This window comes from Catharus ustulatus, chromosome 23 (assembly GCF_009819885.2).
Source record: "Catharus ustulatus isolate bCatUst1 chromosome 23, bCatUst1.pri.v2, whole genome shotgun sequence".
Classification (NCBI taxonomy): Eukaryota; Metazoa; Chordata; class Aves; order Passeriformes; family Turdidae; genus Catharus; species Catharus ustulatus.
The window spans coordinates 4,711,106-4,734,890 of NC_046243.1; the positions used below are offsets into that span (position 1 = coordinate 4,711,106).

The 23,785-nt window shown below is 66.3% G+C and overlaps 5 protein-coding genes across 5 annotated transcripts in view; 3 read left to right on the top strand and 2 right to left on the bottom strand.

Moving 5' to 3' along the window:
• Positions 1 to 293, bottom strand: part of HDAC5 (histone deacetylase 5) — a 31,564-nt gene extending 31,271 nt beyond the window's left edge. Inside the window, exon 1 of the mRNA XM_033078665.2 lies at positions 246 to 293. Within this exon, the coding sequence (XP_032934556.1) occupies positions 246 to 293 (48 nt within the window). The remainder of the gene's footprint in view (positions 1 to 245) is intronic.
• Positions 294 to 1,722: 1,429 nt separating this feature from the next.
• HROB (homologous recombination factor with OB-fold) lies at positions 1,723 to 7,345 on the top strand. Its single transcript, XM_033078995.1, has 10 exons — positions 1,723 to 1,806; positions 2,005 to 2,055; positions 2,151 to 3,299; positions 4,892 to 4,975; positions 5,083 to 5,223; positions 5,987 to 6,095; positions 6,174 to 6,259; positions 6,570 to 6,674; positions 6,794 to 6,983; positions 7,098 to 7,345. Exons 1-10 carry the CDS (start codon positions 1,804 to 1,806, stop codon positions 7,178 to 7,180), a joined length of 2,001 nt encoding a protein of 666 aa, XP_032934886.1. The 5' UTR covers positions 1,723 to 1,803; the 3' UTR covers positions 7,181 to 7,345.
• Positions 7,346 to 7,644: 299 nt separating this feature from the next.
• Positions 7,645 to 10,892, top strand: ASB16 (ankyrin repeat and SOCS box containing 16). Its single transcript, XM_033079006.1, has 5 exons — positions 7,645 to 7,954; positions 8,944 to 9,211; positions 9,878 to 10,370; positions 10,454 to 10,567; positions 10,658 to 10,892. Exons 1-5 carry the CDS (start codon positions 7,645 to 7,647, stop codon positions 10,841 to 10,843), a joined length of 1,371 nt encoding a protein of 456 aa, XP_032934897.1. The 3' UTR covers positions 10,844 to 10,892.
• Positions 10,893 to 11,368: 476 nt separating this feature from the next.
• TMUB2 (transmembrane and ubiquitin like domain containing 2) lies at positions 11,369 to 13,232 on the top strand. The gene is made up of 3 exons (XM_033079026.1): positions 11,369 to 11,420; positions 11,619 to 12,388; positions 12,617 to 13,232. Exons 2-3 carry the CDS (start codon positions 11,907 to 11,909, stop codon positions 12,984 to 12,986), a joined length of 852 nt encoding a protein of 283 aa, XP_032934917.1. The 5' UTR covers positions 11,369 to 11,420; positions 11,619 to 11,906; the 3' UTR covers positions 12,987 to 13,232.
• A 1,713-nt stretch (positions 13,233 to 14,945) lies between these two features.
• On the bottom strand, positions 14,946 to 22,260 carry ATXN7L3 (ataxin 7 like 3). Its single transcript, XM_033079022.2, has 13 exons — positions 22,245 to 22,260; positions 20,727 to 20,834; positions 20,515 to 20,647; positions 19,023 to 19,194; positions 18,005 to 18,102; positions 17,843 to 17,865; positions 17,723 to 17,768; positions 17,502 to 17,533; positions 17,318 to 17,386; positions 16,614 to 16,657; positions 16,450 to 16,521; positions 16,212 to 16,345; positions 14,946 to 15,178 (listed from the first exon to the last, which is right to left on the bottom strand). The coding sequence occupies exons 2-13, from the start codon at positions 20,775 to 20,777 to the stop codon at positions 15,030 to 15,032; spliced, it is 1,023 nt and encodes a 340-aa protein (XP_032934913.1). The 5' UTR covers positions 20,778 to 20,834; positions 22,245 to 22,260; the 3' UTR covers positions 14,946 to 15,029.
• Between the last annotated feature and the right edge of the window lie 1,525 nt (positions 22,261 to 23,785).

Consider the following 23,785-nt stretch of genomic DNA (forward strand, 5'->3'; position numbering starts at 1 on the left):
AACCCCAAAACGCCCCAAAAAACACTTTAAAATCCCATTTTAAAAACCCTAAAAACACCCCAAATCTCTCCCCATAAAACTCCCAAAATTCCCCTTACAACACCACAAAAAACTTTTTAAAAAACCCCTAAAAATCTTAAAAAAAAACCCTCTAAAAAGTCCCTTTTTAACATATATGGGTTTAACTGGCCACGCCCCCTGTGCCCATATATGGGCATGGGCGGTCCTTGGCCCCGCCCCTTTACCATATATGGATTTGCCTGGCCACGCCCCTTGTATCCATATATGGGCATGGGCGGTCCTTGGCCCCGCCCCTTTACCATATATGGATTTGTCTGGCCACGCCTCCTGTGCCCATATATGGGCATGGGCGGTCCTTGGCCCCGCCCCTTTACCATATATGGATTCGGCTGGCCACGCCCCCTGTGTCCATATATGGGCATGGGCGGTCCTTGGCCCCGCCCCTTTACCATATATGGATTTGGCTGGCCACGCCTCCTGTGCCCATATATGGGCATGGGCGGTCCTTGGCCCCGCCCCTTTACCATATATGGATTCGGTTGGCCACGCCCCCTGTGTCCATATATGGGCATGGGCGGTCCTTGGCCCCGCCCCTTTACCATATATGGATTTGGTTGGTCACGCCCCCTGTGTCCATATATGGGCATGGGCAGTCCTTGGCCCCGCCCCTTTACCATATATGGATCTGTCTGGCCACGCCCCCGTTTGCCCATATATGGGCATGAGCGGTCCTTGGCCCCGCCCCTTTACCATATATGGACGCTGCTATGTCCCGCCCCTTTTGCCATATATGGGCATGGGGAGGCCAGGGCCCGCCTACCAGGGTTTTTTTTAGGGGCATCTCTGAATTTGGGGTATTTTTGTGGCAAAATCCAGGCTTTTGGGGTGTCCCAAGTGAATTTTGGGGTGATTTGGGTGGAATTTGGGGCGATTTGGGGTGTTTTGGGGTGTCCCGAGTGGATTTTGAGGGATTTTGGGGGGGATTCGGGGGTAAATTTGGAGATCTTGGGTAAAAATGAGGTGTTCTGAAGGAATTTTGAGTGGTTTGGTGAAAAATCTGGGGCTAAACTGAGGATTTGGAGTAAAATTGGGGTGTCCAGAGTTGATTTTGAGGAGCCTCGGGTGGATTTCGGGGCATTTTGAGGTGGAATTTGGGACTAAATTCGGGGGTTTGGGGTGTCCCAAGTGTATTTTGGGAAGTTTTGTGTGGAATTTTGGAGTAATCCAGTGGATTTTGGAGTTTTTCAAGAGAATTTTTGTGTGATTTGCGTGGAATTTTGGGGCTAAATGCAGGGTTTTGTGTGAAATTGGATTGTCCCAGACGCATTTTTGGGCTGAATCCCCAAATTCAAAGAGATTTTGGGGTCAAATCTGCGATTTTGGCTAAAACCACCTCATCCCATACATCTTTCTGGGGCGAAACTCCCCGATTTTTTTCCCCAAATATTTTTTTTTTATTTTTTATTTTTACTTTTTAACATCCCCCCCTCCCCAAATTCCCAAAACACCCCCAAAAAAATTCAGAAATAATTCCCAAAAAATCCACACGGACACGGGAGAAGCTCCGAGGGGAGGTTTAATGATTTTTTTTTTTTTTTTGCGAACACGCTTGTGCCACATGTGACACGCGCGGATTAAGGGGGTGCGTGGCCCTTTAAGGGGCGTGGCCACGCCCCCCGCGCCGCAGGGGAAGTCCCGCCCCTTCCCCCCGGCGGCCGCGGGTTCGATTCCCGGCCCCGCCGCTTCCGCCTCTGGGGCCGGGCCGGGGGTCGCGCTGCTGCCATGGTAACGGGCCCGGGGGCACCGGGGCGGGTTTGGGGTCCCCGGGGACCGTTCTGTGGGGAGAGCCCCCACAAAGGGCTCGGTGTGGTGCGGTGTGAGGCCTTTCCTGGGCCCGCGGTGACGCGGAGAGCTCCGGGACCACCGAGCGCTCCCCAGATCGTTGTGTCCCTCCCAGTTCCATTCTTCCCCTTTTTCCCGCAGTCTTGCCACTTACAGAAGCTTTTTGGGACGGACGGGGAGCTGGAGGATGAGGTGAGGGAGCCCCCAAGGCCTGGGGGGCGCGGTGGGCCCGGTGAGGCCCGTGAGGAACCCGGGGCCTGCTGCATTCCCGGCCTTTATCCCCACAGGATTTCCTCTCCGCTGTGGAAGATGCAGAGAACCAGTTTGTGATGCCCGGGCACTCCTCAGCCAGCGTCGTCCCGGTTCCTCCCAGTAAAACCCGTCCCAGTGAGCCCCATCCCAGTGAACCCCATCCCAGTAAAGCCCATCCCAGTGAACCCCATCCCAGTAAATCCCATCCCAGTACAGCCCATCCCAGTGAATCCCATCCCAGTGAACCCCATCCCAGTACAGCCCATCCCAGTAAAGCCCATCCCAGTAAAGCCCATCCCAGTGAACCCCATCCCAGTGAACCCCATCCCAGTAAACCCCATCCCAGTGAACCCCATCCCAGTGAACCCCATCCCAGCAAAGCCCATCCCAGTGAACCCCATCCCAATAAAACCCATCTCAGTGAACCCCATCCCAGTGAACCCCATCCCCGTAAATCCCATCCCAGTGAACCCCATCCCAGTGAACCCCATCCCAGTGAACCCCATCCCAGTAAAGCCCCCTGGCTCCGGCCCCTCTCCGGGCAGGGCGAGCATCCCGTGGGGTTGCAGGGCCCCCCTCCGTGGGGAGCAGCCCCCCAAGACGAGCTGGACAATTTGGACAACGAGCTTTTCCTGGCTGCCTGCAGGGAGCTGGAGGGGCCCGTGGTGGCCACAGGGCACGGCCAGAAGCCACCACGGAAGGAGAACACCCAGGAATGTGTGATCCCCAAAAAGCTCAGGGTGGGAGAGGAGCTGGCCCCCCTCTCTGGGGGGTCTCAGGACAGGCAGGGCCCCCTCCCCAGTCCCAAACTGGTGCTGCGGCCCAGCACTGCTGGTGTCTGCGCCCCCAGACCCCTCCCTTCCCTGGGGGAGCCAGGAGGGTCTGTCCCTGCTCCGGGGGCTCCGTCCCTAGCAGGGAGCAGCCCCTCAGTGCCCTGGACCCCCCCAGCACAGCGCTGCCCCCCACCCAGGCTGCCCCCCAGACCCCCCAAGCCTCATCTCCAGCAGCCCCCCGGCCCCCCAAATCCCCCCAACGCTCCCGGCCCCCCGACCCCCCCCGTGGTCACCAACCACCTGGTGCAGCTGGTGACAGCGGCCAGCAAAGCCCCCCGGAGCCGGACACGAGTTCCGCTGGGCAGGGAGAGCCGGCGCTTCCCGGGGCCCGCCGGGATCCTGCCGCAGCAGGTGGGGAGAGGGGATGGGGATGGGATGGGGATGGGGATGGGAATGGCAGTGGGAAATGGGGAATGGGGAATGGGAAACGGGAATGGGAACGGGATGGGATGGGGATGGGGATGGGATGGGAAATGGGGAATGGGGAATGGGGAATGGGGAATGGGGAAGGGGAATGGAATGGGAATGAGGAATGGGAAATGGGGAATGGGGAATGGGAAATGGGAATGGCAGTGGGAAATAATGGGAAATGGGAATGGGGAATGGGGAAGGGATGGGAATGGGGATGGGAATGGGGATGGGGAATGGGAATGGGAATGGGGAATGGGGAATGGGAAATGGGGAAGGGGAATGAGAATGGAATGGGATGGGAATGGGAATGGGAATGGGAATGGGAACGGGGATGGGGAGGGGAATGGGAACAGGGATGGGAATGGGAAATGGGGAAGGGGAATGGGAAATGGGAATGGGAATATCAGTGGGAAATAATGGGAAATGGGAATGGCAGTGGGAAATGGGGAAGGGGAATGGGAATGGGAAATGGGAAATGGGATGGAGAATGGGGATGGGAATGGGAAAAGGGATGGGAATGGGGAATGGGGAATGGGGAATGGGAAAAGGGGAAGGGGAATGGGAAATGGGAATGGGGATGGGAATGGGAGTGGGAAATGGGGAAGGGGAATGGGACATGGGAACGGCAGTGGGAAATAACGGGAAATGGGAATGGGGATGGGGACAGGAATGGGGATGGGAATGGGGAATGGGAAATGGGGAATGGGGAATGGGAACAGGGATGGGAATGGGAATGGGGAATGGGAATGGGAAATGGGGAATGGGAAATGGGGAAGGGGAATGGGGAATGGGAAATAGAGAAGGGGAATGGGAATGGGAAATGGGAAATGGGGAATGGGAATGGGAATGGGGATGGGGAATGGGAAATGGGAAATGGGGAATGGGAAATGGGAATGGCAGTGGGAAATAATGGGAAATGGGAATGGGGAATGGGGAATGGGATGGGGATGGGAATGGGAAATGGGGAATGGGAAATGGGAATGGCAGTGGGAAATAACGGGAAATGGGGATGGGGATGGGGACAGGGACGGGGATGGGGATGGGAATGGGGATGGGAATGGGAATATCAGTGGGAAATAATGGGAAATAGGAATGGGGAAGGGGAATGGGAAATGGGAATGGGAATGGGAATGGGGATGGGGAGGGGAATGGGAACAGGGATGGGAATGGGAAATGGGGAAGGGGAATGGGAAATGGGGAATGGGAAATGGGGAAGGGGAATGGGAAATGGGAATGGGAACGGGGATGGGGATGGGAATGGGAATGGGGATGGGGGCAGCAGGGGAACAGGGCTAAGGATGTGATAGGGATGGGCTCAGAAATGCAGTGGGTTTGGGGATGGGAATAGAAATGGGAACAGGAAGGAGAATGGGAATGGGGACAGCAGGGGAACAGGGCTCAGGATGTGATAGAATTGGGCTCAGAAATGCAGTGGGTTTGGGGTGGGAATGGGATGTGGGCTGGGATAGGAAGGGATGGGAGCAGCTGATGAAGCCAGGCAGGCCCCTGGACATCTCTCCCTCTCCCACAAGCACTCTGGGAAGCTGCTGGAGGAGATCCTGGTGTCTGCTCCCCAGACTCCAGCTCACGGGGCCGTGGCGAAGCCGCGGGCTCAGGTAACCCCCCCTTCCCCTGCTGCTCTGGCTGGTCCCACTGGGATCCCTCTCTCCAGAGCAGGGAGAGAGCCCCAGGGCTCTGTGACCGTGGCTGTCCCTGACCCCAGGCACTGCCCAGCTCCCCGCTGCCCTCGGAGGAGGATTTTGGGAGGGGGCCCTGGCTGGCCATGAAGACAGAGCTGGGGCTGGATGAGAGGGACCCCAGCTGCTTCCTGCACACCTACAGCGTGGTGATGGTGCTCCGCAAGGTGAGGATTCCTGCTGCTCCCTCAGCCCTTGGAGCTGCTGTTAGGGCTGGGGGGCTGGGCTGGGCTGAGCTGAGCACTGACCTCCACATCCCCCTGGCTGCTTTTAGGGCTGGGGCTCTGGGGAGGGGGCTGAGCTGAGCTGAGCACTGACATCCACATCCCCCTGGCTGCTGTTAGGGCTGGGGGTCTGGGAAGGGGGCTGGGCTGAGCTGAGCACTGACCTCCACATCCCCCTGGCTGCTTTTAGGGCTGGGGCTCTGGGAAGGGGGCTGGGCTGAGCTGAGCACAGACATCCACATCCCCCTGGCTGCTGTTAGGGCTGGGGGTCTGGGGAGGGGGCTGGGGGTCTGGGGAGGGGGCTGGGGGTCTGGGGAGGGGGCTGAGCATAGACATCCACATCCCCCTGGCTGCTTTTAGGGCTGGGGTCTGGGGAGGGGGCTGGGCTGAGCTGAGCACTGACATCCACATCCCCCTGGCTGCTTTTAGGGCTGGGGGTCTGGGGAGGGGGCTGAGCTGAGCTGAGCACTGACATCCACATCCCCCTGGCTGCTTTTAGGGCTGGGGGTCTGGGGAGGGGGCTGAGCACAGACCTCCACATCCCCCTGGCTGCTTTTAGGGCTGGGGCTCTGGGGAGGGGGCTGAGCTGAGCACAGACCTCCACATCCCCCTGGCTGATGGAATCCTGGAATATCCCACTCGGGAAGGGACCCCCAAGGATCCAGCCCTGCCCAGGGTTGCCCCACAATCCCCGCTGTGTTTGCAGGCAGCCCTGAAGCAGCTCCCCAAGAACAAAGTGCCCAGCATGGCCGTGATGATCAAGGCCCTGACCAGGAGCAGCGCTGGTGCCGGGGCCGTGTTCCGGGACCCCACAGGTGAGTGGGGCCGTTCCTGTGTCCCCAGGGCAGCCCCAGGTGCTGCTCAGGGGCTCAGGGGTCCCGTGCTGGTTGCAGGGGAGATGCAGGGCACGGTGCACAGGCTGCTGCTGGAGCAGAGGCAGAGCGAGCTGCGCGCCGGCGCCGTGCTGCTGCTGAGGCAGGTGAGGAGAGCTGGGGGCTGCTCATCCACAGCCAGGGGGGTTTCGTGCTGGGAGGGTGATAAAACATCACCCATCCCATTCCCAACCCTGTTACACCCTGGAGTGGTGGGAGAAGGGGATAAGTACATCCCCATTCTCATTCTGTAACACCCCAGGACTGCAAATACAATCACAAGGAAAGATCTCCCACAGTTTTGCATCTCAGCTATTCCTAAAATTTCATCTTTTATCCTGAAATTTCCCTGAATGTGGCTGTGGGGGTTCTGCTGTGCAGAGCTGGCTCTGCCCCCTCTCTCTGCCCTCCCTGCAGGTCGGGGTCTTCTCCCCCTCCCACCGCAACCACTACCTCAACGTGACCCCCACCAACCTCCTGCGGATCTTCCCACCCGAGCCCGAGGGCTGCTCCCCCCGCCAGGTGAGGGGGGACGCTGCTGCTGGCCCTGGGGGGCTGCTGGGACCCCCAAGAGGAGGGGGAAGGGATGGAAAAACCCCCCGGAAAAGGATGGAAAAACCCCCAATAATTTTTTTTTGCAGGTGCCTGCCCAGGCTGAGCTGATCCCGGACCCCCCCACGCAGCCCCCCAGGGGTGTCCCTGTTCCTGAGGGCTGGGGACAGTCGAGGACAGGTGGACACAGCGCAGAGCAGCGTCCTGGGGGCTTCTCCCTGTGCCCACCGAGCTCTGGTCCCAGCTGGGAAGAGCTGGGGGGAGCTGGGTGTGACTTGGGTGAGTCAGAGCCACGCTGGGAGGGGAAGAAAAATTCCCTGTGCTGTGTCCCAACCTGAGCAGTTCCACAATCCCCCCCAACACACACAAAACTCACAGATCCCATCCCTGCAGATGACCTGGACGGGCTCCTGGAAGAGCTGCCCGAGGATTTCTTCTCAGCCCCAGCACGGGCTGAGCCCAGCAGCTGCTGCTGAGGGTGGAGGTGACACCCCTGCCACCCACCTGCTCCTCTCCACGTGTGTGTGTGGTGTTTGTGGTGGAGCTGAGACCTGGGGAATCCCGGCAGGGACACGGCCTCGGTGCTGTCCCCACTGTTTGCTCCCACACCTGCATTAAAGGGCTGTTCTGTTTGTGCATCACCTGTGTCCTCCTGTGTCACCTCTCTGTCCCTTCCTGGGGGTCCCTGCTCCCTCTGGGCTGGATTTGGGGGTCCCCAGATCCCCATGGGCCATCCCCACCTGACACCCACCAACAGGTTAAACTCCCCAGCACCCCGTGACTCTGTTTACCACCCAGGAGTTATTTATAGGAGCCCTGGGATTTGATTCCACATCCGTGTGCGGGGCACGGCCCTATTTATAATCCTCCAGGCAGAGGGTGCTGTCCCGCAGATCCCCCCCAGACCCCCCAGACCCCCCCCTAGATCCCCCCACCCTCCATGGCCCACGAAACCTTCGCCTTCAGCCCCTCGGCTCTGCGCTCGCTGCGGCTGCAGCGGGAGCTGCTGGAGCGGGAGGATCGGCGGCGAGCGCTGGCCCGGCCATCGCCCCCTCCCCGCCCCCTGCCCGCGACCCCCCGAGCCCCCCCGAGCCCCCCCCGGCGGCGCCAGGTCTGCCGGGACCCCGCCGTGCACAACGCGCTCTACGCCGGGGACCTGCCCCGCGTCCAGAACATCTTCAGGGACGAGGCCAGCGCTAATCTGGTGTTGGAGATGGTCAGCGAGGAGCTGGTGTGGTCACCGGAGCAGGGTACGGGGCTGGGGGCGGCGCTGGGGGTGGCGCTGGGGGTCCTCCCTCCCTCGGAACAAGAGGGGAGGCAGGAACGGGGGTGCAGCTCCGGCTGGGCTGGGCTGGGCTGGCTGCCCAGTTTGGGGGAAACTGGGGAGGCTGGGGCAGGGTGAGGGTGCCCCACTGACCCCCGCAGCTCCGGCAGGGTGGGGTGAGGGTGAGGAGGGGTCCAGCCGGTCCGGCAGCCCCCGCTGACCCCCGCAGGGCTGTGGCGGGGCGGGGTGAGGATGAGGGGGATGTCCAGCCGGTCCGGCAGCCCCCGCTGACCCCCGCAGGGCTGTGGCCGGTGGGATGAGGGGGATGTCCAGCCGGTCCGGCAGCCCCCGCTGACCCCCGCAGGGCTGTGACCGGGCAGGGTGAGGGGATGTCCAGCCGGTCCGGCAGCCCCCGCTGACCCCCGCAGGGCTGTGACCGGGTGGGGTGAGGATGAGGGGGATGTCCAGCGGGTCCGGCAGCCCCCGCCGGGTGGGATGAGGGTGAGGAGGGGTCCAGCCGGTCCGGCAGCCCCCGCTGACCCCCGCAGGGCTGTGACCGGTGGGATGAGGGGATGTCCAGCCGATCCGGCAGCCCCCGCTGACCCCCGCAGGGCTGTGAGGGTGAGGATGATGTCCAGCCGGTCCGGCAGCCCCCGCTGACCCCCGCAGGGCTGTGGCCGGTGGGATGAGGAGGGGTCCAGCCGGTCCGGCAGCCCCCGCCGGGTGGGATGAGGGTGAGGGGGATGTCCAGCCGGTCCGGCAGCCCCCGCTGACCCCCGCAGGGCTGTGAGGGTGAGGGGGATGTCCAGCCGGTCCGGCAGCCCCCGCTGACCCCCGCAGGGCTGTGGCCGGGCGGGGTGTGACTGAGGGGGATGTCCAGCCGGTCCGGCAGCCCCCGCTGACCCCCGCAGGGCTGTGACCGGTGGGGTGAGGGTGATGTCCAGCCGGTCCGGCAGCCCCCGCTGACCCCCGCAGGGCTGTGGGTGCTGAGCCCCCGCCGGCAGCACACCTCGGCGCTCCGCATCGCCGCCGCCCGCGGCTACGAGCACTGTGCCCGGCACCTGCTGCTGCGGGGGGCGGCCGTGGACGCTGTGGTGGGGGGCCGAGCCCCTCTGCACGACAGCGCGGCCGCCCCCCACCCCAACTGCGCCCGCCTGCTGCTGGCCTTCGGAGCCGACCCCAACGTGCTGAGCGCCGACGGCTCGGCCCCGCTGCACCTCTGCACCGCGCCCCGCAGCCTCAGGTGCGGGCACAGCTGCGGGACAGGCCACGGGGAGCGTCACTGCTGCCACAGCCGGTGTGGGAGGCTGTGGGGTGTGCTGGGAGGGGCCCTGGGGTGTCCTGGGAGGGTCCCTGGGGTGTCCTGGGATGTCCTGGGGTGTCCTGGGAGGGTCCCTGAGATGTCCCTGGGGTGTCCTGTGGTGTCCCTGGGGTGTTGGGAGGGTCCCTGGGGTGTCCCTGGAGTGTCCTGGGATGTCCTGGGGTGTCCTGGGAGGGTCCCTGGGGTGTCCCTGGAGTGTCTCTGAGGTGTCCCTGGGGTGTCCTGTGGTATCCTGGGGTGTCCCTGAGGTGTCCTGTGAGGGTCCCTGGGGTGTTCCTGGGGTGTCCTGGGGTGTCCTGAGGTGTCGCGAAGGTCCCTGGTGTGTCCTGGGAGGGTCCCAGAGTGTCCTGGGGTGTCCAGGTGTGGCCTGGGAGGGTCCCTGGGGTGTCCCTGGTGTGTCCTGGGGTGTCCCTGTGGTGTCCTGGGAGGGTCCCTGGGGTGTTGGGAGGGTCCCTGGGGTGTTCCTGGGGTGTCCTGGGATGTCCCTGGGGTGTCCCCAGAGTGCCCCACGGGACCCACATCTCCCTGCCGTGTCCTGCTCATGTCCCATCTCCCCGAAGTGTCCCCTCACCCTCTGCCCCCTCTCAGGTGCGCGGAGCTGCTGCTGGCGCACGGGGCGCAGGTGAACCTGGGCACCCGCGAGCGCCAGGTGACCGCGCTGCACGTGGCCGCGCGCCAGGGCCTGGTGTCCCACGTGGAGCTGTACCTGCACCACGGCGCCGACCCCTCCCAGCGCACCCACCAGGGCGAGACCCCCCTGAACGCGGCGGCGGCCGCGGCCGAGCGCCCCGAGGACGCCGAGCGGTTCCTGGCGGTGGCCGAGCGGCTGCTGGCGGCCGGCGCTGACCCCAAGGCCGCGGGGCGCAAGGGCCACACGCCGCTGCACAACGCCTGTGCCAACGGGCACCACGAGCTGGCCCGGCTGCTGCTGCGCCACGGCGCCGACGCCACCGTCCCCAACAGCGCCGGGGACACCCCCATGGACTGCGCCCTCCACGCCGTGCCCGAGTACCGCGAGCAGCGCCCCGAGGAAACCATCGCGCTCCTGCTCGACCACGGAGCGCTGCCGGCGCACCCCAAGGTGGGCACGGGGGGACGGGGGGCACGGGGAGGTGGCGGTGGCGGTGGCGGTGTGACAGGGGTGACACGGCTCTCTGCTGGCAGATGCTCAGGCTGTGCTGCCAGCACCCGCCGGCGCTGGAGGTGATGCTCAACGCCTACGACCGCGTGCCCCCCGCTGAAAGCTGGGTGGAGGCCGTGCCCCCCGAGCTGTGGGAGGTAAGGGGGTGTCCTGCGGTGTCCTGGGGTGTCCTGGGCTGTGCCCGTGTCACAGCCCCAGCTCTCTGACCCCCCTGTCCCCCCATGCAGGAGCACCAGGAGTTCTACGCCTCGGCCGTGCGCATGGCGGGGCGGCCGCGGCGGCTGCAGCACCTGGCACGCGTGGCCATCCGGCGTCACCTGGGCGCCCGCTGTCACACCGTTGTCCCCAAGCTGGCGCTGCCACCCCCCCTGCGCCGCTACCTCCAGCTGCCCATCGAGGGTCTCATCTCCTGAGGGCACTCCATGTGTCCCCCACTGGTGTCCCTTTCATGTGTCCCCTCCATGTCCCCCATTGGTGTTGACTTGCTGCGTCCCCCCGTGCCTTGGTGACAATAAAGGATGTGGCAGAGGTGGCTCTTGTCCCTGTGGGAGTAGGGTGGGCGATGGGAATTGCTGTGGGGACAGGGGGCTGTGGGGACAGGGGGCTGTGGGGACAGTGGGCTGGGGTGGCTCAGGGGATGAGGGGGGACAGAGCCAGGGGGTCACAGGGTCACAGGGAGGGGACAGCCGGACCCTGGAGGATGTGGGGTGACAGCCGCGGGGTGTCCGGCGGTGTCCGGCACTGTCCGGCACTGCCCAGGCCCGGGGGTTCCCACGCTGCTCCCGAGGCCCCGCCCCTCCGCGTCCCTGACCCCGCCCCCCACAGTCCCCGGCCACTCGGGGGGCGTGTCCCTCTCGCTCCACCTCCCCCGCCCCGCCCATTGGGCGCGCCCGTGACATCATCCCCGCGCGCCCGCGGCCGCGCCCGCCCCCTGGCGGCGGCGCGCTGTGACGTGGCGCTTCCGGCGCGCGGGCGGCGGCGGCGGGAGCGGTGAGTGGGGGGGGGGGCGGGGGGGGGCACCGGGACCCCCGGGGATGGCGGGGACACCCCAGGACCCCCGGGGCCGGGTGGGATCCCCGGGACACGCGGGGACCGGCAGGGACGCACCGGGACCCCCGGGGATGAACCGGGTTCCTCCCGCCCCACCGTGCCCGGGCCCCGCTGACCGCATCGCTCTGCTCCGTGCAGGTCGGGGATGGCCTGAGCCTGCCCCGCTTGGGCACCGAGGGGCTGCGGGACCCTCCGGGAGCCTCCGCCGGGCCCGGTAACGTGAGCGCAGCGCTGCCGCTTCGGTGCCTCGGCAGCCAGGAGGAAAATCCGCAGCGAGCGAGGAGCTCCCGTCCCTGCGGGCACCGGGCACCGGGAGCAGCCCCGCGGTCTGTTCCGAGCCCGAGGGTGGCGGGACAGCCCCCGCACGGCTCGGTCACACCGGGCACCGGGAGGTCGAGGCGGGGATAAAGCGCGGGGGTCGCGGGGATGGAGCCCCCGGCCGCCCCGCTCATCCTGGGGGTGGGCGACGAGGTGACGCTGGTGGCCGGGGTGGCCGTGCTGGTGCTGGCGCTGGTGCTGGCCTGGCTGTCCACGTACGTGGCCGATGGCAGCAGCCAGCTCCTGGGCACCGGGGACGCGGCCGTGATCCGCCTCGGGCCCCTCCCGCCCTTCGCGGCCCCCGCGGGGGCGGCCGAGGCGCCGGAGCCCCCCAGAGCCCCCGAGACCGCGGAGGAGAAAACCGAGGAGGAAGCGGGAGCGGCGGCGCGGGGGGACGGCGGGAGCGGCCCCGAGCCCGGCCTGGAGCAGCTGCTGCCCGCCCGGAGCTCGGCCCCGAGCCCCGCCGAGCCCGGTGCCCCCGCGGCCGGGGACGCCTGCCCGGGTCTCATCAAGATCCGCCTCAAGTTCCTCAACGACACCGAGGAGGTGGCGGTGGCGCGGCCCGAGGACACCGTGGGGGTTCTCAAGAGGTGAGTCCCGAGGGACGGGGGCGCACGGGGAGCGCTGCCCCCGCCGCAGCAAACAGCGCACGGAGCGGGGGACGGCTTTTATCCCTCTTGCTGTGCCAAAAATACCGAGGGCTGTGGGTTTGGAACAACGGGTTTAATGAGACGGCGGTGGCGCGGTGGCAGTGCCATCGCTGTCCCCTCCCCGGGTGGGTCCTCCCTTCCCCTCCAACCTGTTCCCTCCTCCCGCAGCAAATGCTTCCCGGGCCAGGAGAGCCAGATGAAGCTCATCTACCGCGGGCAGCTGCTGCAGGACCAGGCGCGGACGCTGCGCTCGCTCCGCATCACCGACAACTGTGTCATCCACTGTCACCGCTCCCGGGGCGCCACCGCGGCCACCCCCGCGCTGGCCGAGCCCGGCCCCGCCGGCCCCGCGGCCCCCGGGCTGCCCCTGGGCGGGGGGACGCTCATGGTGCCCACGGTCATGGTGGTGCTGGCGCTGGGCTGGTATTTCCGCATCAACTACCGGCAGCTCTTCACGGCGCCGGCCACCGTGTCCCTGATCGGTGTCACCGTGCTGGTCACCTTCCTGGCCTTCGGGGTGTACGGACAGGCGGGATGAGGCGGCGAGGGGCTGGGGAGGCGCCTCGGTGTCCCTGTGCTCGCTGTCCCTGTGCTCGGTGCCACCGCGCGCGGCCCAGCCTTGCTGCCGGACTTTACGCCCCCCGAAAAGGGGCTGTGCCCCCCTCCCCAAACTCCATTCCCCTTCCCCCAGCCCCGGGGGAGTGGGACAGCGCTGGAACGGGCCGTGGCTTCTTCCCAAGCCCCAAAAAAGGACTTTTTAAAGCAAATAAAAGGTGTCAAGTCACCCCAGTGGTTGCCCTTCCTGCGCTGGGGGTGCTCTCTCCCACCCACCCCACACTTTTGGGGGGTTGTAAAAACAAATCCAGCCCCACCCGCTGTGAATGAAGTGGGGGGAGATGGGTGAGGGCGGGTATTAATTATTAATGAGCCATAATTAATGCCAGGATACCAAGTCAAGATGCAGTTTTATTTACAGGGGCAGCCACAACCCACTCACGGGACACACAGACCTCACAAGGGCTCAGCTCCCCCGCGGGGGGGACACGCAGAAACACCGGGGGGGGGGCGAGGACACCGACCTGGGGGGGGTCACAGGGCACATCTGAGCCCCCCAAACCCCCCTGGACCCCAAACTGCAGCTGAGGGGGCTCAGGCTGCCTCCCCTCCTCTCCCCTCTCCAGCTCGCTGTGCCCCCCACCCCAGGCAGTTTTTGGGGGGGGGGTCCCCCGGGTTTTTGGGTGCCCCCAGCCCCGTCTGCAGCCCCCGGGGCACACAAAGGCCAGCTCGGCGTGCCCCGGTGGCCAGAGCCCCCCACCCCACCGGGAGGGAGCACAGGGGGGTCCCCATGCAGGGGTGGGGGGCTGCAGCATTCTGAGGTGCCCAGGACCCCCCCCCAGCCCAGCCTGTAGCAGCAGTTTGAAATCAATAGTGAATCCAGAGTCGAGAGCACCATAATTCGTGAGTCCCAGCGAGAGGACGAGCCAGGGCACCGGGCTGGGGGGACACACACAGCCCCCCCCGGGGACATATGGCCAAATGGGGGGGGGTCAGCCAGCCATGGGAGGGGACAGCAGAGGGGCTGGAGCCAACCCTGCCCCAAACTCAGCCCCTGCAGCCGTGGGGAGGGCAGGGGGTCCTGGGCAGGGGGTCCCGGGCAGGGGTGGCCTGGATCCAGCCAGAGGGACCTGTCCCCCCCCCAGCCCGCACAGCGGGGCCCCCCCACTCAAAAGCAGAGCCTGTGGGGGTGCAAACACCCAGCAGAGCTGGGGAGGGGTCCCCAGTGCCCCCCCGAGTGCAGCAGCAGGGCCCCAGGGGACGTGGAGGGGACGTGGAGCTGTGCTGGGGACACGAGGAGTGGGGGGCTCTGTGCTCCCCCCCCTCCCCAGCTCTGCTCCATTCCCAGCTCCCTGGCAGGTTTGGGGTCCCCCCTCCCCGAGCAGTTTGGCACAGGGATGGTCACAGCAGCTCCCCCCACCCCCAGACCCACCCCCAAACAGCCCCAAACATGAAGGATGCAGCATGCAGCCCCCTGTGACCCCCCTGTGCGGGCACTGCCGGGCCCCCAAGCCCCCCAGGAGCTGAGTGCAGGCACGGCTGAACAGATTTTGGGGAGGGGGAAACACCCCTCCAGTGTGACCCCCCCTCCTGAGCCAGCCCGACCAGCGAGTGCCAGCCCGGGGCAGGGAGGGGGGCACCCCAGATTTGGGGTTCACCCCAAAACCCCAAGGCAGGGGGGGATTCACAGCCCCCTGAGCCAGGCCCGGACCTGCCCAGGGTGTCCAGGAGCCCCCCACCCCCTGGGGTAGGTGAGGAGTGGGTGTGGGGGCTTTGGGGGGTGCTGGGAGGGAAAGGGGGGGGGCTGTACCCCCATGTCCGAGGGAGACGGGAGCCCCACGTACAAAAACTGTCACAGAATAAATAGAGGCACCGGGGCAGGGGGGCAGGAAAGGGGGGCACCAATGGGGGCTCCCCAAATCCAGCCCCACTCCAGCGCTGGCAGAGTCCTCCGTGGTGGCCTGGCCCCTGTCCGTCCCTCTGTCCGTCCCTCTGTCCGTCCTGCCCCTCCCCAGCTCCGCGGGGCTCAGTTGATGTCGTCGTAGATGCTGGGGGTGTGGGGGGCGGGGGGCTTGGGCTTCTTCTTCTTGCTGGAGCCGAGCCCCGGGGCACCGCTCACCAGCCCCAGGTGCGGCTTCTTCTTCTTGGTCTTGCGGGACTCGGAGTTGTTTGTACCTGGGGAGGGGAGAAAAGGGAGGGATGGGGGGGGTCAGGGAGGAAATGGGCCCCAAAATTTGGAGCCACGGTCTGTTCAACCCCTCTTGTACTGGGGAGAGGCCACAGCAGCCAGTTTGACCCCCTCAGAGGGGTCTGTGCCCCAGGATTTGCCCCCTCAGAAGGGTTTGTGCCCCAGGATTTCCCCCTCAGAGGGGTCTGTGCCCCAGTTTTACCCCCTCAGGGGGGTCTGTGCCCCAGGATTTGCCCCTCAGAGGGGTCTGTGCCCCAGGATTTGCCCCTCAGAGGGGTCTGTGCCCCAGTTTTACCCCCTCAGGGTGGTCTGTGCCCCAGGATCTGCCCCTCAGGGGATCTGTACCCCAGTTTACCCCCTCAGAGGGGTCTGTGCCCCAGTTTTACCCCCTCAGGGTGGTCTGTGCCCCAGGATTTGCCCCTCAGGGTGGTCTGTGCCCCAGGATTTGCCCATCAGAGGGGTCTGTACTCCAGGATTTGCCCCTCAGGGTGGTCTGTGCCCCAGTTTTACCCCCTCAGGGGGATCTGTGCCCCAGTTTTACCCCCTCAGAGGGATCTGTGCCCCAGGATTTGCCCCTCAGAGGGGTCTGTGCCCCAGTTTTACCCTCTCAGGGTGGTCTGTGCCCCAGGATTTGCCCCTCAGAAAGGTCTGTCAGAGTTTTACCCCCTCAGAAGGGCCTGTACCCCAGTTTTACCCCCTCAGGGGGTCTGTACCCCAGCTTTACCCCCTCAGGGGGATCTGTGCTCCAGTTTTACCCCCTCAGGGTGGTCTGTACCCCAGTTTTACCCCCTCAGGGGATCTGTACCCCAGGATTTGCCCCTCACAGGGGTCTGTACCCCAGTTTTACCCCCTCATGGGGGTCTGTACCCCAGTTTTACCCCCTCAGGGCGGTCTGTACCCCAGGATTTCCCCCTCAGAAGGATCTGTGCCCCAGGATTTGCCCCTCAGGGGGGTCTGTGCCCCAGTTTTACCCCCTCAGGGGATCTGTGCCCCAGGATCTGCCCCAGCCCCGACACTCACTGGCTTTGGAGGAGGCCGAGTCGGAGGGGGAGATGTCGGAGGAGCCGTCCCACTGCAGCCGGCTCATCAGCGCCTGGCTCTCGGCCACCTCGAAGCTGTCGCTCTCCACGCCGCCCTCGGCCTCGGGCAGGGACCTGGCACAGGTGGCACACAGGGGTGGTGGGGACACAATGAACCCCCCCAGTCCCTGTCCCACGAGTCTGAGACCCCCGAGACCCCCAAATCTGCGGCCACTTACGCGGAGGGCCCGAGGAGGTAAACGCGGACTGCCCTGCGCTGCTCGTCCGTGTGCTGGGGACACCGCAGGGACCTGGGGACAGACACGGCTCTGACACGGGCCCCGCCCTGCCACGGGGGTGGGGGGCCCTGGGGACCCCCGGGGGGAGCAGGGCAGGGCCTCACCTGGTGCACATCTTCTTGGTGTGTTCGGAGATCACCCCGCATTGCTGGGGAGGGAAGGGACAGGTGAGTGTGGGGGACAGGTGAGTGTGGGGGGCACAGGTGAGTGTGGGGGGGCACAGGTGAGTGTGGGGGGACAGGTGAGTGTGGGGGGGACAGGTGAGTGTGGGGGGACAGGTGAGTGTGGGGGACAGGTGAGTGTGGGGACAGGTGAGTGTGGGGGGGGACAGGTGAATGTGGGGGACACAGGTGAGTGTGGGGGACAGGTGAGTCTGGGGGAACAGGTGAGTGACCCCTGCACCATCCCAGCCCTGGGGTCCCCTGGTGTCCCAGTGCTGTGTCCCACTGCTGCATGTCCCCATTCCCAGCCCCAGGGGTGTCCCAGGGGTCCCCTCCCCTCCCTGTGCTGCCCCCAGCCCCACTGGGGAGGGGCCCCTGCTGCCCCCAGCCCCACTGGAAGAGGTCCCTGCTGCCCCCACCCCACTGGGAGGGGTCCCTGCTGCCCCCAGCCCCACTGGGAGGGGGTCCCTGCTGCCCCCAGCCCCACTGGGAGGGGTCCCTGCTGCCCCCAGCCCCACTGGGAGGGGTCCCTGCTGCCCCCAGCCCCACTGGGAAGGGGTCCCTGCTGCCCCCAGCCCCACTGGGGAGGGTTCCCTGCTGCCCCCAGCCCCGCTGGGGAGGGGTCCCAGCTGCCCCCAGCCCCACACCGTGGTCAGCAGCGTCCGCAGCTCCTCGGGGCCCAGCGTCTCGTAGTTGATTCCAGCCGAGTTGCTGTACTGGGGGGGGGCACAGAGCAGGGTCAGGGCTGGGGGGGCCCTCGGGGGGGGCCGTAGAGCCCCCTGGGGAGGCACAGGAGGGGCTGCCAGCCCTGTCCCCCCATGCCAGGCTCACCTTGAAGGGATCGGGGTTCCCGCCGATCTCGCCTGGGAGGGAGGGAGGGAGGGAAGGTGAGGGGGGGGGTCCTGGGCCTGCCCGGGACCCCCAGAGACCCCTCCCACAGCCACCGGCCCCAACCAGCCCCACCCCCAGTGCCACACCCACCCAGACCCCGCCCCCGCACCTGCCCCACCCACACAAGCCCCGCCCCCAGAGCACCAGCCCCGCCCCCTCACCATTTTTGTGTTTCAGGGACTTGGACCTGCGGGGCGAGTTGGGGTTCTGCAAAGAGAGGGGGGGGTGTTGGGGGTGTCCTGTGTGCTCCCCGCGCCCCCCGCCCTCCCTGCACCCCTCACCTTGTCCGATTTCCTCTTCTTTGCTGCGGGGAGACACACAAAGGAAAGGTTTCACCTTGTCCGCCTTGTCCCCAAGCCCAGAGCGTCCCCAGCGCTGTCACCACCCCAGGAGCGGGCAGGACGTGTCCCCCACCCCTCAGGGCAGCAGGGACCCCTCCCCACCTTTCTTCTCGGAGCCGTAGGACCAGTCGTTGTCGTTGATGTCGTCGTTGTCCTCCTGGTCACTCTCAGACTTGTTCAGGTTGTTGCTGCTGGCGATCCTGAGCGGGGAGGGGAGGGAGGTCACGGCTGGGGTGTGCCCCACGTCCTGCCCTGCACCCCAGGATCCGGACAGGAGCCCCCAGGATCCATCCTGCACCTCCAGGATCCGGACAGGAACCCCCAGGATCCAGACAGGAACCCCCAGGATCCATCCTGCACCTCCAGGATCCTTCCTGCACCCCCAGGATCCAGAGAGGAGCCCCCAGGATCCATCCTGCACCCCCAGGATCCATCCTGCACCCCCAGGATCCATCCTGCACCCCCTGGATCCATCCTGCACCCCCAGGATCCAGAGAGGAGCCCCCAGGATCCATCCTGCAACCCCAGGATCCAGAGAGGAGCCCCCAGGATCCATCCTGCACCCCCAGGATCCATCCTGCACCCCCAGGATCCAGACAGGAGCCCTCAGGATCCATCCTGCACCTCCAGGATCCACCCTGCACCCCCAGGATCCGGACAGGAGCCCCCAGGATCCATCCTGCACCCCCAGGATCCACCCTGCACCCCCAGGATCTGGACAGGAGCCCCCAGGATCCAGACAGGAGCCCCCAGGATCCATCCTGCACCCCCAGGATCCAGACAGGAGCTCCCAGGATCCATCCTGCACCCCCAGGATCCACCCTGCACCCCCAGGATTCAGACAGGACCCCCCAGCAGCCACCCAGGCAGCGGGGACAGAGCACCTGGGGGTCCCAGCTCATTCAGGGAGGAACCAGAGGAGCTCCAGGGCAGAACCAAGCTGGACACCCCCACACCCCCATGATGGGCTGGGGAGACCCAGACGCCAAATTCACATCCCAGGCTCAAATCCAGAGCAGCACAGGGAGGAGACGCAGCCACCCTCAGCTCCCCTGGTGCCTCAGTGTCCCCCAGCCTGTCCCCAGCTGTCCCCCAGCCTCAGTGCCCCCAGCAGCCCCACCTGCGGTTGGCGATGCGGCTGCTGTTGCGGCCCATGCCCAGGCACTTCTCCAGGTGCGGGGCGAAGCGCGAGGCCGCGATGCTGCGGCTGCAGTTGGGGCACACGCACTCCTTGTTCTTCCACTGGTTGTACACCTGCCCGAAGATGTCCACGCCCGGCTGGTCCACGATCTCTGCGGGGGGGACACGCTCAGGGCCTGCCCTGGGACCCCCCTCTGCTCTGGGGGGGTTCTGGGGGTGTCAGTGACCCCCTTTAGGGGCTCAGTGACCCCCCTTTAGGGGCTCAGTGACCCCTCTTTTGGGGCTGTCAGTGACCCCCCTTTAGGGGCTCAGTGACCCCCCCTTTTGGGGCTCAGTGACCCCCCTTTTGGGGTTCAGTGACCCCCCCTTTAGGGGCTCAGAGACCCCCCTTTTGTGGCTGTCAGTGACCCCTCCTTTTGGGGCTGTCAGTGACCCCCCTTTTGGGGCTCAGTGACCCCCCTTTAGGGGCTCAGTGACCCCCCTTTAGGGGCTCTGTGACCCCCCCTTTTGGGGCTCAGTGACCCCCCTTTTGGGGCTCAGTGACCCCCCTTTTGGGGCTCAGTGACCCCCACCTTTTGGGGCTCAGTGACCCCCCTTTTAGGGCTCAGTGACCCCTCCTTTAGGGGCTCAGTGACCCCCCTTTTGGGGCTCAGTGACCCCCCCTTTTGGGGCTCAGTGACCTCCCTTTGGGGCTCTGTGACCCCCCTTTAGGGGCTCAGTGACCCCCCCTTTAGGGGCTCAGTGACCCCCTTTTGGGGCTGTCAGTGACCCCCCTTTTGGGGCTCTGTGACCCCCTTTAGGGGCTCAGTGACCCCCCCCTTTTGGGGCTGAGTGACCCCCCCTTTTGGGGCTCAGTGACCCCCCTTTTGGGGCTCAGTGACCCCCCTTTTGGGGCTGTCAGTGACCCCCCTTTAGGGGCTCAGTGACCCCCCCTTTTGGGGCTCAGTGACGCTCCCTTTAGGGGCTCAGTGACCCCCTTTTGGGGCTCAGTGACCCCCCTTTTGGGGCTGTCAGTGACCCCTCCTTTTGGGGCTCAGTGACCCCCCCCTTTTGGGGCTCAGTGACCCCCCTTTTGGGGCTGTCAGTGACCCCCTTTTAGGAGCTCAGTGACCCCCCTTTAGGGGCTCAGTGACCCCCCCTTTTGGGGCTGTCAGTGACCCCCCTTTTGGGGCTCAGTGACCCCCCTTTAGGGGCTCTGTGACCCCCCCTTTAGGGGCTCAGTGACCCCCCCTTTAGGGGCTCAGTGACCCCTCCTTTTGGGGCTCAGAGACCCCCCTTTTGGGGCTCAGTGACCCCCCCTTTTGGGACTCAGTGACCCCCCCTTTACCTTCAGGGACAGTCTGGTCACTGTGAGGGGCACATGTGGGTGTTTAACGCCCCTCCAACCCAAATCCCTGCGTGTGGGACCCCTCTGGGAGCTCTGTCCCTGTCACCAGTGTCCCCCCTGGTTCTGGGGGACGTGGGGGGCTCACCAAAGTCCTTCATGCTGTCGGGGTCGGTGTCATCCAGGAAGAAATACCCGCACTTGACGGCGCGGTGCACCTCGAAGCACAGCCCCAGGCACGCATCCTCCACCAGCTCCGTGTAGATCTCGTGTGCGATGGCCTGGGGGCCCAGGGGGGGCTGTTAGGGACAGGGGGGCACACACAGACCCCCCAGGGGACACCCAGAGGGGGCAGCTCACCTCCAGCTTGCTGTTATCCAGGCCAGACAAAGACATATCCTCCATTTTCATTTGCAGCTGCTTGCGGAGAAGTCACGCCGAACGCTCATAGCACGGGGCACGGGGGGGCTGGGGGGCACGGGGGGGTCTCAGCCCGCTCCTGCAGACCCCTCCCAGCCAAAACCCCACTGCACACCCTGGGTGTGCCCGGGAGGGAGAGGGGTGAACCCTCCAGGAGTGACACAGGGGGCTCAGGGATGTCCCTCCCCACCCTGGCACGGGGGGAGTGGGGGACACTGCCTGCCAAGTGTCCCCTGTGTCCATCCTGCTGTCCCCTGGGGACAGTCCCAGCCTGCACAGAGGTGTCACACCCCCCCAGCAGCCCCCACCTCACCCCCCCATTGTGTCTGGGTTGTAGGAGAGCACTCGGGGTGTCCCCAAACTGTCCCCTCCCTCCGGTGGGATTTGCTGCATCACCCTCCCCTGCAGCACAGGGCAGGGAGGGGAGCACCCTGTGCCCCCTAAAATGGGGCTGGGCTGCTCCCCCACACACAAGGGGAGTCCAAAGACCCCAGACTCATGGTGAGGCACCCCCAGTGGTGCTGAGCAGTGGAACCCCTGATGGTCAGGGGGCAGGGGGGGCTCTGACCAACCATGGGGGGACACAGGAGGGGCCCCACATCCCCCAAGGATCTCTGATCCAAGGATTTCTTCCTTCTCAGCAGAAACAGGGGCTGGAACTGGCTCAGCCCCCTGAGCCCCCCAGGCTGAGGTAGAAAAGAGGGGGGCTCAGGGGGTCTCACATAGGGCTGGAGGGGTTCAGGGGGTCTCACATAGGGCTGGAGGGGTTCAGGGGGTCTCACATAGGGCTGGAGGGGTTCAGGGGGGCTCTCCCATAGGGCTGGGGGGTCCCAGGGGCTCTCAGGATCAAGGTTTGGGGGGTTCAGGGGCTCTCAGGATCAAGGTTTGGGGGAGGGAATGAGGGTTCTCAGGGCCTGGGGGTGGTCCTGGGGGCTCTCAGGAGAGGAGGGTGGGGGGCACAGGCAGGAAAAGGGGGGTGAAAGGCGGCTCAGGGGGGGCTCCCGCAGCTCTGGGGCAGACAAGGGAGGGCCCCGGGGCTCTCGGGAGAGGATGGAAGAACAGGAAAAGGGCGGAGGAAGGGCGATCTCGGGGCCCTGAGGGGCTCGCTCAGTGCTGGGGGGCCCAGAGAGGGCGGAGGGGGCTCTGAGGAATCGGGGGGCGCAGGGGAGGGGGCCCAGGAGTCCCCAGCAGGGCCCTGAGAGGGCTCTCGGGTTCGGAGCGAGGGAGGGCAAAGGGAAGATGAGGATCTGAGGGTCCCGGGGCGGTCCCGGGGCTCTCGGGCCGGGGGTGGGAGGCACCGGCGGGGCGGGCCCGGGGAGGGTCCCGGGGTCCCCCGGAGCCCAGGGGCGGGGTCAGCGGGCCCCTCTCCGGTGCGGCGGGGGCCGCAGGGCCGGGCAGGGCCGCGGAGGGCGGGAGCAGCGGGCCGGGAGGGGCGGGCCGGCTCGGGCGGTCACTCACCGGCGCGGAGGGTCCGCCGGGGGGGGTGCCGGGGCGGGGCCGGGTCAGCGCCCCCCGCCGCTGCGGCGCGGGGCCCGGCGGCGACTCGGCATGGTCGGGGCCGGTGCGGGGCCGGTGCGGGGCCGGTGCGGGGCCGGGCCGAGCGGGCGGAGCGGCCGGGCCGGGCCTGGCGGTGCCTCCGCCCGGCGGCGGCGGCGGCCCAGGGGCGTGAGGGGAGGGGGGGGGGGCGGTGAGCGAGGGGCGGGGCGGCGCGCACGGCGCGCGCACGGCCCGGCCCCGCCCCCGCCGCCGCGGCCAATCGGGAGGCGCCGTGGGAGGCCGCGGCCAATGGGAGGGGCCGGAGCCGGCGGCGCCGCGCGGGGCCCGTCAGAGGCGCGGGGGAGGGGCGGGGCGGGGCGTGGGAGGGCGGGGTCTGAAGGGGCGGGGTCTGAAGGGGCGGGGCCTGGCGGGGACCCCGCGCCACCGGAACCCCAAAACTCCGCGCCTCAGAACCCCGGACCCCCAAAACTCGGCACCTCAGAACCCCAGAACCCCCGGAATCCTGGACCCCGCGCTCCCGGAACCTCGGACCCTCAGAACCCCAGAACCTCGGAAACTTGGACCCCGGACCCCCCGGAATCCCGGACTCTGCACCCCCAGGTCCCTCGGCAGGGACCCCTCGCCCCCGAAACACCGGAACCTCGCACCTCAGAACCCCGGACCGCCAGAAACTCGGACCCTCAGAACCCTGGAACCCAGAAACCCGGAACCCCAGAACCTCGGACCCCGAACCCCCCCTAATCCTGGACCCTGCACCCCCAGGACCCTCGGCAGGGACCCCTCGCCCCCGGAACCTCGGACCTCCAAAACTCCGCTCCTCAGAACCCCAGAACCCCCCGGAATCCTGGACTCGGCGCCCCCAGAACCCCGGAACCTCGGACCCCCAGAACCCCAGAACCTCGGAAACTTGGACCCTGGACCCCCCGGAATCCTGGACTCTGCACCCTCAGGACCCCGGAACCCCAAAACCCCGAACCCTCGGAACCTCGGACCCCCGAAATTCTGGACCCTGCACCCCCAGGACCCTCGGCAGGGACCCCGCGCCCCCGGAACCTCGGACCCCCAGAACCCTGGAACCCAGAACCCCGGAATCTCGGACCCCCAGAACCCTGGAACCCAGAAACCCGGACCCCCAGAACCCCAGAACCTCGGACCCCGAACCCCCCGGAATCCTGGACTCGGCGCCCTCAGGACCCTCGGCAGGGACCCCTCGCCCCCGGAACCTCGGACCCCCAAAACTCCGCTCCTCAGAACCCCAGAACCCCCCGGAATCCTGGACCCCGCGCCCCCAGAACCCCGGAACCTCGGACCCCCAGAACCTCACACCTCAGAAACCCGGACCCCCAGAACCCCGGAGCCTCAGAACCCCGGAACCTCGGAATCCCCGATCCCCAAAACTCAGCACCTCAGAACCCCGGACCCCCAGAACCTCGGACCCTCAGAACCTCGCACCCCCTGGAATCCCAGACCCTGCACCTCCAGGACCCTCGACAGGGACCCCT

Excerpts from the sequence above, each read along its gene's own strand:
- HROB (XM_033078995.1), top strand. Across the intron at positions 2,056-2,150 it reads ACGGGGAGCTGGAGGATGAG|GATTTCCTCTCCGCTGTGGA; the intron begins GTGAGGGAGCCC and ends TTATCCCCACAG. Across the intron at positions 3,300-4,891 it reads CCGGGATCCTGCCGCAGCAG|CACTCTGGGAAGCTGCTGGA; the intron begins GTGGGGAGAGGG and ends CTCTCCCACAAG.
- ASB16 (XM_033079006.1), top strand. The coding sequence starts at position 7,645 with ATGGCCCACGAAACCTTCGCCTTCAGCCCCTCGGCTCTGCGCTCGCTG. Across the intron at positions 7,955-8,943 it reads GGTGTGGTCACCGGAGCAGG|GGCTGTGGGTGCTGAGCCCC; the intron begins GTACGGGGCTGG and ends TGACCCCCGCAG. Across the intron at positions 10,568-10,657 it reads TGCCCCCCGAGCTGTGGGAG|GAGCACCAGGAGTTCTACGC; the intron begins GTAAGGGGGTGT and ends CCCCCCATGCAG.
- TMUB2 (XM_033079026.1), top strand. The coding sequence starts at position 11,907 with ATGGAGCCCCCGGCCGCCCCGCTCATCCTGGGGGTGGGCGACGAGGTG. Across the intron at positions 12,389-12,616 it reads ACCGTGGGGGTTCTCAAGAG|CAAATGCTTCCCGGGCCAGG; the intron begins GTGAGTCCCGAG and ends CTCCTCCCGCAG.
- ATXN7L3 (XM_033079022.2), bottom strand. The coding sequence starts at position 20,777 with ATGAAAATGGAGGATATGTCTTTGTCTGGCCTGGATAACAGCAAGCTG. Across the intron at positions 20,648-20,726 it reads TGGATAACAGCAAGCTGGAG|GCCATCGCACACGAGATCTA; the intron begins GTGAGCTGCCCC and ends CTGGGCCCCCAG. Across the intron at positions 16,346-16,449 it reads TACCTCCTCGGGCCCTCCGC|GTCCCTGCCCGAGGCCGAGG; the intron begins GTAAGTGGCCGC and ends CACCTGTGCCAG.